The sequence below is a fragment of the Vicia villosa genome, linkage group LG1 (assembly GCF_029867415.1).
Source record: "Vicia villosa cultivar HV-30 ecotype Madison, WI linkage group LG1, Vvil1.0, whole genome shotgun sequence".
Classification (NCBI taxonomy): Eukaryota; Viridiplantae; Streptophyta; class Magnoliopsida; order Fabales; family Fabaceae; genus Vicia; species Vicia villosa.
Window position 1 is genome coordinate 30122597 of NC_081180.1, and position 13915 is coordinate 30136511.

Consider the following 13915-nt stretch of genomic DNA (forward strand, 5'->3'; position numbering starts at 1 on the left):
ACACCATTAAGTGAGATGGATTGTAAGGGAAGAAAAAATATTTTGTTCAATGATAGAAGGATAAATTTTTTCTGTCTTGTACTCTATCCCAATGAATGATGCGTACAAGTATGGGGTAGCTACATATAAGTTAGAATTATGATAAAACCTGTTTAATGACTATTTTTATAATAAAACCTGATTATTTTATCTCTCAATTATTACAAAAATCGAAAGAATATATAATTTATTATATATTTATAAACAAATAAAAACATAAACTACAATAATTGAGATTCAAAATATATTTTGAATTATTTTGTTTCCTCGGTTATATTAAAAATTGAGGAAATATACGGATTGAGATGAAAACTTTGTCATTGACAAAATATGTGTTGAAACTCAAAAGTAGGAATTGTCATTCTATTCAAAGTTACATGGAAAAATATAGACAAATAAGTAATTACCTACTGGAGTAATAGAGAAGAAAATGCATGCCATGAAAAGACAAATGGTATAATATGTTATTATTAAAAGGGCCTCACGTGCAAAGGATCCAAGAACCTAATAAATCAAAAATGTAACCGTGTATTAATTGATTTACACCATTATACTACCACCCTTTTCCTCATACACGTTACAGTTTTAAATATTATAAAGTTAATTTAGTGTCATTGGTGATGCAGTCAAAGGTCAAAAGAAAAATGATAATGATGAGATTAAAAGGACAAAGTGTGAGTCAGCGGGTGAGACGCACGAGGGGATCTATCTGCAGAACCCTCTGCAATTCTACTTCAACCTCAATTTGCCTCCTCTTAATTTAATCTTTTGCCCATTTTCTTATTTATTATATTTCTCTATCCTTTATTATTTACTATTTGTATCATTTTTTAAGACTGTGTCACATGATGGAATGCCGTTTCCAAAAAATAGAACATGGATTATATCACCTCAATTGCTCTCATATTTTCTCACTCCTTTAATATGTCATATATAGTTATCTGTCTCTCTAGTAACTTACCTCTTGGCTTAAGTGTTTGTAATAAAAATTCTAAATAATACTCTATATATAGAACGGATATTAAAAAATATGTGACATTATTTTACTCGGGTGATAAAATGAGAGAATATTTATACATTTTAAAGCATTTTTTTAAAAAAACACACATTTGTATGAGACACATCATATATTCATCAAAAACATTAAGATTATAGGTGTGCAGATTCTCTTATTTATAAATGCTCAAATTTTCATATTTTTAACGAAGTACTCTCACTTCTGATTCTTCTTTTAGATTAATAATATACCAAAACTCCTAAAAATGTAAGGATCTCTAAGGAGTAAAGATCTCTAGTTAAAATATTCAGTGCAAATTATTATCAAAATAAAACCCTTGGCAATTTTGTGAGTGGTGAGTTACTTTTAAGTGGTAGTTTATGGTAAGAGTTTTGTCCATGAAAAGATTGTAAGGGGTGAGGTGCGAGAAGTAAAACCGTGACAACTTTCTGATGAAAACACATGATTTGAAGAATGCGCACTATTTGAATTTGAAATGATTTATTAGGCAAACATTTTTAATCCTAATATTTTTCTATATTAAATTAGTAAAAATTCTAATAGATTAATATTTTATAATATTTTTAAAAATAAAATTTATATTTCATTAATATTGAAACTACCACGTTAAGAAAATAAAAATAAAATTCAAAAAAATTTCGAAATTAAAATATTAAAATATTAATTATTATATAATAAAAAATAATAATCATCTGAGAATCGATCATTAGTGTTATCAAACTCAATCATCTTTACAGTTTAATGTTCGTTTACTACTTTGATGAGAGTCAAACAAGAGAATGAAGAAAAGAATTAAATATTCTATTTTAATTTATTTTTGAATAAATAAATTTAATTTTAATTTGGGATTATAATAGTTTTAACTTATAATTAGTTGATGTTTGCTTTATTTAACTTATTTTAGCAAAATATTATGTAATTCAATAAGAACCAATAACGTGGGGTTTATGGACCATTTAGGCTTAGAAGAACTCTTACTATAAATAAGTATTTTTAATCTATTTTAAAAAAGTTTGAAATAAATTGAGTTTTTCTATTTTTATAAGAATCATTACAAAAAATACAGATTAGCCATTTAAAAACCAATTCACAAACTAAAATATCACATTGGAAAGTTACATTGCAACTTTGCCAGGTAATAATCATTTCTCTTCTCTTCCATGGAAGGCAAAGTTCAGAGGTTTGTAATTCTTGACCGAGTTTTTATCTCTCCTTGCTTTAGCTTATTTACTATCAATTAATGTTTACTATTTCTGCACTTGGAACTAAAAGCGGTTGCTTTAAATCAACACTAATTGATATTTGCAACAAACGGTTGTTATATTCTTCTTACTTAGATTACTGATACACCCTTGATGGGTTATATCTGCTTCCATGCACACACACATGCTTCTAATAATCAATAACTGAAATTCCATTTATAAAGGTATCAATGCATACTGAAACCCTTTTTATATTGAAATGCTTTGTAATCTTTTGTATATTCAAATGCTTTGTTTTGTTTATGTTAATAGAGAAAGAGGAGGAAAGAGGAGAAAAGAGAAGTAAAAAGAAGAGAAGTTAATGTTGTTACTAGGAGAGCGAAGAGATTGGATAATCAATTATAAAGTACCAATTGTTGATTTATAGGTTCAAGTCACCAATCTCTCAATAATAGTGAATATTTCTAAATTATTTTAATTCTTTCTGAATGTTTATGATATATATTATTATTATAATAATTCTAGGTTCTTCTAACATTTTCATATTCATTATATATGAGAAAATTCAAGAAATTTATAGCAATTTGTAACACATTTCATACCACTTGCTTGCATCATATCAACCACGATAATTTGAAATTAAAATAAGATCTCTTTACTTTTGTAAAGTGAAATTGAATTAACTACGATAAAAGTAGTCTTAGGAAAAACCATCTATCCTTGAAAATTCTTGAAACACATATCAATAACAAAACCACCATAATCCCTAAAAATGGTTGGATCAACAATAGAATGAAATAAAAAAAAAAATCTATATTGTCAATGGATGAAAACTAGTTCTAAGACTTCTGAATAGAAAACACAGTACAAAATTGTTGCAATTTTCTTTAGTAATCAGTATGACAGCTAAATGTCAGAAGCCTTCAACCTGCCTCTATGCAATTATCTACAACACCAAAAATAGAGCACAAATAATTAAGGTGAAATAGACATGACCAACCAAACCTTCATAAAAAATATTGAAACTTTTAATAGAACGATAAAATTAGAGAAGTTTGGTTTAGCTTCATAAGAACGCAGTGACTAGTCAGGTTTCCCAGCATTCGATATTTACCTTCATACATTCGCATATTCACAGTTGTTGGATTAAAATCAGGCGGTTGAAATTTTAAATTCAATTTTTTTATTTTAAAATCCAAATTGTTTAATCTTAGATCCAACCATTGCGAACGCGTCAAATGCAGCAAGGTAGTTACAGGCGGGGATTTTATTTAGAATAAAACCTTTAAACTGTTTGCTTCGAAATTACATAACCCAAGTGGTTTTGTTCAGTAAAGAAAAGTGTTTTCTATCTGAACTAAACCATAAAGTCTCCAGTTTTTTGCTTCCTTTAATAGAATATAAAAGAAAACAGATTCTAAGAAGCTTAAGTGTTTTGCCATAATTGCTATTGTTAAAATCTTTACGAATGAAGCATATTTTTATAAAATCTAGTACAATGACTCTATAACAGGTTTTAGGTTTGGCATATTATTCGTGAAATTAAAACAACTAACATAACTAACATTAATAAAACAATCACTTGTAAAAGATTTGACAATCTTGATTTCATGCAATTACATTTACATATGCATAAATAACACTAATGACACAAACAAAGCTATCAACATTTCCAATAAACATAAAATCAAACCATGTATTTTGTTGCACTCCAATAAATCCAGAAAATATTTCAAAACCTAATAATTCTAGTCTGAATCATCTTCTTAAGATTGCGTGCCATCACCAGGGAGTGAAAGAAAAGATTCTGTATACACTATTGATGGGGATCCACGTGAAACTGCACTATCTGGAAAGCATCTGTATGAGGAACCCTCGATAAGCTCTCCTTTGTCGTTATACCTCAATAATCTAGTCCCATTTGTTACAATGATATCACCATTTTTTGTAGAGCATATTGGAGAAATTTGATGAGGTGATAGGATTTGCACAGGGAAAACAATAGCCTTAATCCAAGACGAGTTCACATTGTATTCTTTCATCAACCATATTTCAATTCTACTATTTTTACAATCCATAGCCCATAAACTAAGAAATTCTTGATATACCCACAACTCATAATGATCAGACTTATGGCCTACGCCATTTGGATAAGGCATATCAAAAAGTTTCCTTTCTGTTAAATCAAATGCAATAATAACTTTCATCAATGAATCTGAATGTAAAGCCACCCAATGAATAGCATCGTTAAAGAGCGATCCCACTCTGGGCTCTATCTTGTCGATCGTATAAAGGAAGTAAGTATCCTCAATTTCCTTCCACTTGTTATCTTTCAATGAGAAATATTCCAAACGTGAAAAATCTTCCTGGGCTAGAATACACGACAATGAAACCACCAAGTAATCATCTCTTAACTGATCATATCCAAAACCATATAGATAATACAAATCACGTAACTCTAAATTTGTTTCATATTCACCAGGAGCTAAAGGTATTTGTTTGTGAACATAGGTGCATGGATTAAATATGCAGAAACTCGAAGAATATTGGAAAAATATAAAGCCTCTACAAGAACTTATAATTTGAATAAGAGAATCAGGTTGGGGATTCAAAAAATTGAACCGTTTAACAGAAGCATTCTTTAAGTCAAGTTGTTCTTCAAAATTTATAGATATTGTTTGGCGTAATTCATTTGATATGAATTCAATTCTACGAGTTGGTGTTGTAAGTTGAAAATGTAATTTGGAAAAATTGGGATCAGAGATAAGAGAAAACCATGGTTTAGAAACACATTTGAAACGAATAAGAGACTTCACTGGTAAATTTAAAAGGATTGTAGTTATCAGTTCTCCAGGCACATAAGATTTCGTTGTTGTCGTCTTTGTCTTTCTCTTTCCCATCTTCTTCTTCTGCTCCATGCTCCTTTCTTCTCTTCGTCTTTTTCTTATCGTTTTTTGTGCTAATAGCATATGAACCTTCTCATCATTTATGCTTTTTTTAAATGAATATCAATATTTTTTACTTGGTAAGTCTTTAAATTTTTTACAAATTTCTTTTTAGAAAATTTTCAATGTCATCTTTTATTTTAACAAATTTCCTTTTAGTTTTCGATATCAAATTTTAGTCTGCCTTGTTAAATGAATATAAAGCACGAATAAATAGAATATTTAAATATAAGGAATTTGATTAAAATTTTAAATATAATTATTTTAAAAAATTTCTTTTTAGTTTTCCATATCAAATTTTAGTCTGCCTTATTAAATAAATATAAGGGACGAATAAATAGAATATTTTAATATAAGGAATTTGATGAAAATTTAAATATAATTATTTTATTCAATTACTTTTTTTAGTTTTTAATATCAAAATTTTAGTCTGCCTTGTTAAATGAATATAAGGGTACGAAAAATAGAATATTTTATTATAAGGAATTTGATTAACATTTTAAATATAAATTTCTATATATTAAAAATAATAAAAATAAATTAAATATCTCATCAAAGAATAAATATTTATTACTTCTAGTTTAGAAATAAATATTTAGAAATCATTAATGTTTACCCTTCTGTATTAAAATTGGGAGGCTGTGTAGGAAAAGACACATTGAATGTGAATAAGGAGTTTGTTTTTGTTCAATTTATTTATCCTCAATTTATTTTCATTTATTATAGATACAAATGAAAAATTTACTTGACACAGTGTTACGCTAGGATTTCGACTTGCTAATAATGGTAAGTGGTCTCTGAGATATATGAGATTATTAAATAGTCTAAGGCAAAGTAGTCTGATTAAAAGTTCTTTTAGTCAAGACTACCGTTCGATTACAAAAGACCATCACTGCCAGGGTTCGACTAAAGTTAGCAAGTCTGCCATGCATGTTCGACTAAATTAAGCAAAAACTTAGGTGTTTTGCCAAGTATAGCTTTGAAGTCGGAAGGCATCAGAAGTCAAAGGAAGCAGTTTCAGACAGTTTTTTAGCAGTTTTTCACAGGACGCGTGGAAGCCTCGCAGACGAAGATGCTGCATGTCGAAGACACGTGTTGGCTAGTAATCAGTCGACCGTTAGTAGTAGTTATTTTATTTTCACTATTTAAGCAAGTTCCAGAGGAACAGTTTGGGGTCTGCATTTTCTACAAAAACACAAGTAAACTCAAATCTCTGTGCAATAATGAGTGACGAGTGCAACTTTGGAATGTATGTATGCGTACCTGTTTAATTTATGCAATCATTTTATGTTATGCATTACTTTCAGTGCACATTTACTGCTTTTTATTGCTTTCATTTACTTTAAAGTCTTGAATTTCAGTGTTTACTTTTACTTTGAAGTTATTACTGCATTTAATACAAACCAGATACACATAATAGACAAATAAAAGCAATTAGTCCTGGAATATTCTAGTTGATTCCGCAAAAGTAACCTTTAAAAAGGAAATTAGCGCTTGTTTACCATATTTCTGGGTAAACAAATTGGCACACCCGGTGGGACTCGTCAATTGCTGTTTGTTTTATATTTGTTAGTGTAAGAGTTATGTATGATACTAAGAAGTGGTCGAAAATTAACTAACATGTTTGAAGTTAATACAAATGATTCTGACCTTTCTGGAAATCAAGGAGTTGTTCTAACCGGAACAACATCACAAAATGCTGCAAATTCATCCCCAATTAGAACAACAAATACTGGTGGATCGACGGCAGCAACATTGGTATCGTCACCAATGAATGTACGGTCACCATTTAACCCATTACGACCGCCGTTTCAAGGAATGATACCTCCACCAGGTTTTAACCCTCGGTTTGGAATGCCCACTTCCATGATGCAAGGTTTACATACGAATCCTTCATCATATTCCGACAATATGATGGCAACAAGCACATCAAACTTAGGGGGTCGACCTATGGGCATAGGTTATATTAACCAGACATTGTCATCTCTAAGTACTACGTCAATGTTGTCAATCCGACAACAAATAGACGAAAGCAACCATGAAATGGTGAATGCCCTTACTCAACAAATGGGAACTGTTTTTACTCTCATGATAAACAATACGAACCAAAGTTATGAAATATTGGCTGGACAAATGGCCAGAATAGCAGATTTCTTTGGAGTGCCCCCACAACCAAACCTTTCGACTCCACAAATGCTTCTAATAATCAATAACTGAAATTCCATTTATAAAGGTATCAATGCATACTGAAACCCTTTCTATATTGAAATGCTTTGTAATCTTTTGTATATTCAAATGCTTTGTTTTGTTTGTGTTAGTAGAGAAAGAGGAGAAAAGAGAAGTAAAAAGAAGAAGAGAAGTAAATGTTGTTACTAGGAGAGCGAAGAGATTGGATAATCAATTACAAAGTACCAATTGCTTATTTATAGGTTTAAGTCACCAACTTCTCAATAGTAGTGAATATTTCTAAATTATTTTAATTCTTTCGAGATGTCTTATGATATATTAGTATTATAATAATTCTAGGTTCTTCTAACATTTCCATATTCATTATATCTAAGAGAATTCAAAAAATTTATAGCAATTTGTAACACATTTCATACCACTTGCTTGCATCATATCAACCACGATAATTTGAAATTAAAATAAGATCTCTTTACTTTTGTAAAGTGAAATTGAATTATAGTCTTAGGGAAAACATTCTATCCTTGAAAATTCTTGAAACACATATCAATAACAAAACCACCATAATCCCTAATAATGGTTGGATCAATAATAGAATGAAATTAAAAAAAAAAATCTATAGTCAATGGATGAAAACTAGTTCTAAGACAGCTAAATGTATGACAGCTAAATTCAATATATTGTCAATGAATAGAAAACACAATAAAGAATTAGTACAATTTTCTTTAGTAATCAGTATGACAGCTAAATGTCAGAAGCCTTTCAACCTGCCTCTGTGCAATTATCTACAACACAAATAATTAAGGTGAAATAAACATGACCAACCAAACCTTCATAAAATATATTGCAACTTTTAATAGAATGATAAAATTAGAGGAGTTCGGTTTAGATTCATAAGAACGCAGTGATTAGTGAGGTTTCCCAGCATCCGATATTTACCTTCATACATTCGCATATTCACAATTGTTGGATTAAAATCAGGCGGTTGGAATTTTAAATTCAATATTTTTATTTTAAAATCCAAATTGTTTAATCTTAGATCCAACCATTGTGAACGCGTCAAATGTAGCAAGGTATTTACAGGCGGGGATTTTATTTAAATAAAACCTTTAAACTGGCTTTGGCTAATATGCATAAGGATTTTACTTATGCACCATGCATAAGCTTACATAAGACATTAGATCATGTTTTTAATCCAGTATTGAGTATTGAGTGGTGAGTATTGAGTAAAAACAATTGATGTCTAGAATTTGATCAAATGATCCAAGGGTCCATAATAATCTATGCATGGTGCATAGATTTTTATCTATGCACGGTAACTGCATCCCTTTAAACTGTTTGCTTCGAAATTAGATAACCCAAGCGGTTTTGTTCAGTAAAAAAAAGTGTTTTCTATCTGAACTAAACCATTAAGTCTCGAGTTTTTTGCTTCCTTTAATAGAATATAAAAGAAAACAGATTCTAAGAAGCTTAAGTGTTTTGTCACAATTGCTATTGTTAAAATCTTTACGAATGAAGCATATTTTTATAAAATCTAGTGGAATGACTCTATAGCAGGTTTTAGGTTTGGCATATTATTGGTGAAATTAATACATCTAAAATAACTAACATTAATAAGACAATCACTTGTAAAAGATTTGACAATCTTGATTTCATGCAATTACATTTACATATGCATAAATAACACTAATGACACAAACAAAGCTATCAACATTTCCAATAAACATCAAACCAAACTTTGTATTTTGTAGCACATCAATAAATCAAGAAAATATTTCAAAACCTAATAATTCTAGTCTGAATCATCTTCTTAAGATTGCGTGCCATCACCAGGGAGTGAAAGAAAAGATTCTGTATACACTATCGCTGGGGATCCACGTGAAACTGCACTATCTGGAAAGCATCTGTATGAGGAACCCTCGATAAGCTCTCCTTTATCGTTATACCTCAATAATCTAGTCCCATTTGTTACAATGATATCACCATTTTTTGTAGAGCATATTGGAGAAAATTGATGAGGAGATAGGATTTGCACAGGGAAAACAATAGCCTTAATCCAAGACGAGTTCACATTGTATTCTTTCATCAACCATATTTTTATTCTACTATTTTTACAATCCATAGCCCATAAACAAAGAAATTCTTGATATACCCACAACTCATAATGATCAGACTTATGGCCTACACCATTTGGATAAGGCATATCAAAAAGTTTCCTTTCTGTTAAATCAAATGCAATAATAACTTTCATCAATGAATCTGAATGTAAAGCCACCCAATGAATAGCATCGTTAAAGAGTGATCCCACTCTGGGCTCTATCTTGTCGGTCGTATAAAGGAAGTAAGTATCCTCAATTTCCTTCCACTTGTTATTTTTTAATGAGAAATATTCCAAACGTGAAAAATCTTCCTAGGCTAGAATACAGGACAATGAAACCACCAAGTAATCATCTCTCAACTGATCATATCCGAAACCATATAGATAATACAAATCACGTAACTCTAAATTTGTTTCAAATTCACCAGGATCTAAAGGTATTTGATTGTGAACTTTGGTGCATGGATTAAATATGCAGAAACTCGAAGAATATTGGAAAAATATAAAGCCTCTACAGGAACTTATAATTTGAATAAGAGAATCAGCTTGGGGATGCAAAAAATTGAACCGTTTAACAGAAGCATTCTCTAAGTCAAGTTGTTCTTTGAAATCTATAGATGTTGTTTGGCCTAAATCACTTGATATGAACTCAATTTTACGAGTGTACTGTGTTGTAAGTTGAAGATGTGATTCAGCAAAATTGGGGTCAGAGATAAGAGAAAACCATGGTTTAGAAACGCATTTGAAACGAATAAGAGACTTCACCGGTAAACTTAAAAGGATTGAAGTTATCAATTCTTCAGGTACATAAGTTAGTGGTGTCACTGTCGTCGTGTTGGTCTTTCTCTTCTTGTCCATGCGTATTTGTCCTCTTCCTCTTTTTCTCCTTGTTTTCTGCGCTAACAGCATGAAGGTTATGAACCTTCTCATAGTTTTTTGTCCTAATAAAGTTAAGAAAAAAACAAAGAATTGCAAATAAATTGAGGATTTTGACAAAAAAATAAAAGAATAAAACATTTAAATTTAATTTATTTTTTGCTATAAATATGTTTTTGTAAATGATATTAATATTTATATAAAAGGTATTTAAATTTATTATTTTTCTTTTTTTATAGACATTTATTTATTTATGGTATTTTAATAAAACAGTCAAATTTAATTTATTTTTTGCTATAAATATGTTTTTGTAAAAGATATTATATTTACATAAAAGGTATTTTAAATTTTAAATTTTCTTATTTATATAAAAGATATAAAAGGTATTTTTAATATGTTTTTATTTTTTTGCATTTTTTTATTTTTCTTATTTTAAATTTAATTTCTTATTTTAAATGTTTTTGCAATCCGGAATTGGTGGTCGAAATGCTAAAGCTAGAGGGCTAGTAGGTAAGGGAGGAAATTTAAATTTTGAAAAATGAAGTGCGAAGAGATATTTGTCTTTCGCGTAACCCGGGATCTTTAAAGAAGGGATCTTGTTGGTTACCTTCTCTCTTAATAACTCGGCCGCTTGGGTGATAGTTCGACGAAGTTCAGTGTGCAAATAGACCACCCCAAAGTACTTTTGGAAAGCTTGAATTTATTTGATATTGGTGTCTTACATTGAGTGGGTTTACCCTGCAAATTAGCAATAGCAGGAGTCAGTTCTGAAACCTTCTTGTCAGGATCGCCAATAAAAGTAACAGAATAAGTTCGCCACCAGGTGTCGAACTCATAAGTACAGCAGAATGATGGTTTAAAATTTGTGAAGACAAGAGAGGGCCGTTTCTTCCATATGTTGTCGTAATCTTCTTTAACATGTTCCCATGCTTCGTCGTTAAGGACGTCCAACAATAATTCATGAGAGGTGTACAGAGATTTTGGGACCAACTGACCAAGGCCAAATTGTCGAGCCACCAGATTGGGCTGATAAGCTGTCAAACTTGGGCTTGTGCTTGCAATGGAGTATGATAGAAAGTTGGGAACCAGAAATCGACGCCAAGTGTTGACAGAAAGTTTTTTGTGTTCTTCCCTCACCGGCGGAAAGATATTGGCCAGCCATTTAGGACCAGACTTGCCATCAGCAAAATTAGCCATGGATGGTTGAAAGTCGACCCTTCTTAGCATCAGGTCGAACATCAATTTGAAAAGGGCAAAGTTGGGAGCACCCTTATCGATAGGAGTTAACATGGACAAGCGCTCCCAAACGCTGCAAATTTGGTCTGGAGGACAGTTTATATCCAGATTCCTGAAGGGTTTTAACTTTTCAATAAAAGTGGCATTTAGCCACAGTTGCAATAGCTAGAAGGGTCCATGCACCAGAACGTTCTTCTTTTTTGTGGCATTGGGATTGTAGCATTTGATTTGTTGGGCCACTTCTGTCAGAGATACGTACAGGTTAGCCAATATCAACTGTCCTAAAGCGACGCCCTCACCGTTGTGTAGATGATTGGCAAGATAAACAAATTGTTACGCCACCTGCATGGACCTGGAACAGAAAACGCATCTCGACAACCAATATGTCAAGAAGGCCACATGTTCCTCATAACTGATGTCGGGAGTATCCTTGTGATGATGAGTGAGAAAATTATTGAAGGATGGGTTCTTTGTTTCGCCAATGTCAAACTTTACAGGGATCACTTCGACGTCCACATGATTAAACGTGGGGCCAGCAGGTTTTAAACCTGTAATGGCAGCGACATCCAAAAGAGTGGGGGTGATCATGCCACAGCCGGTATGGAAGGTGTTCGTCGAACCCTCCCAGAAGAAAAGTGCATATGTCAGCATGTTGTGGGAATAAGGAATGCCTTCTTGCGACATGTTGAGGAGGGTGTCGATACCCAAATCTTCCCACAGTTTGCCCTTGCTGGGTTTCAAGCGTGCCATCCAGGCAGCAAATTTAGGGCACTTTAGTGGGGGAGCCGTTCGAAAGTTCATGTCATAAAAGCGCAGAGAGAGAGGTCTTGGAGTAGTTATTAAAGGTCTGGTGTCTTTGCTAGTGGGGAAGAAAGCGCCTCCATCAGTAGTATAGATTTCAGAAGGAGCATCGACGGGTAATGGGCCTAGAAAAGATAAGGGGGCACCTTCAAGATGAAAAGGAATAAGTACCTGAGATTGCCAAATTTTGGCTTTTTCATCTGTAAATGGAGGTTCAGGAACGTAAGGCTTGCCATCGACGAGGCGAAGTTCATAAGATTTGGGTGGAGATGTGTGTGAAGCAGAAGCCGCCATTGTTGCAAAAAAAATGCTTTTGCAAGAAGAGACGCTTCAGGAAAAAACCAGAAAATGCAAGGAACTAAGGGAGAAACAATGAAGACGGTAAAGAAGAAATATTTTTTCTGAGGAAGAACTATTTATAGCCAATGGAAAAATGTCACTAAAGTGAAGAGACGTGGCGAAAAAGGGTGTTCGTGGGATTAAGGTCCTGCACGCGTGGAGCCCACTGTTGGCACGAAAAGAGCGCCATTACATCGCATTGATTGAAACCACGTCTCGAGGCAGAAAACATGGGGGAAACAATGATGACATGACGTTAACAAACAAGATGTTACAGTTAACCTACTCAACTAGGTGAGCGCAAATGTTTAAGTCGAAACGAGGGGAATGGAAACGTTGGGTCGAATTCAAGTTTTTCATAGATGCCACTTGCACTCATCGTCTGCAGGTCGAAGTGACATCTATGAGGGGGCATTTTGTTACCCTAAGAAAATTCTTAGAGGAAAAACAAGACACGTGCCCTTATCAGAGGACTCCCACATTCAAACAGGAAACCTGCACAAAAGTAAAACAAAGCCAAAGTCGACAGTAGATGATGTCGAGATGGTTAGGAGTCGAAGCAAGAGCGGAAGTCGAACCTGGAGGTTCCACACTTAGCAATTTTTGTAGATGAAGTGTTCGATGGTGGGACGCAGTGTCGACAGAAGACGGTTATCAGGAATAGATGAAGCGCGAGAGTTCAATATTCAAAGTTTGAAATATTAAGGAAACGGTTACAAGACCAGAATCGTGTGCCAAAGGCGCCAAAACACAAAGAAAGATCATGTGAGGCGGTTGCTAATAATTTGAATCTTAGCCGTAGATTGAACTAGGTGGTTATTTCATGTAAAGCCTATAAATATGCCAGAATAATGTAGAAAAGTGTGTTCACTATTACAATCAAACTACTTTCTCACACTTTGCCCAATTTCCGCCCTTCAGGAAACAAGAGTTGCTAAGAGTTCTGATGTATGTGAATCACCATCTTTAATTTCAATGTAATCCTTTTACTGTTTAATCATATGCTTCGAAACTGTCATCTACATTGTGTTCTTTAATCAATATTTGTTTTGTCTTTTAATTATTGTTTCATATAAGTAAACTAAAACTGGTTGTAGTCATCAGAAAACTATCCTTGAGTCGACACCATCTGGTGGTCACGAGTCACCCCCAGAGGCTCAGAGTCAAAGTAGTCACA

The 13915-nt window shown here is 32.5% G+C and overlaps 1 protein-coding gene across 1 annotated transcript; it reads right to left on the bottom strand.

The window, feature by feature from the left end:
* Positions 1 to 4025: 4025 nt before the first annotated feature.
* LOC131603848 (F-box/kelch-repeat protein At3g06240-like) lies at positions 4026 to 5177 on the bottom strand. The gene is made up of 2 exons (XM_058876322.1): positions 5049 to 5177; positions 4026 to 4715 (listed from the first exon to the last, which is right to left on the bottom strand). Exons 1-2 carry the CDS (start codon positions 5175 to 5177, stop codon positions 4026 to 4028), a joined length of 819 nt encoding a protein of 272 aa, XP_058732305.1.
* Positions 5178 to 13915: the final 8738 nt, after the last annotated feature.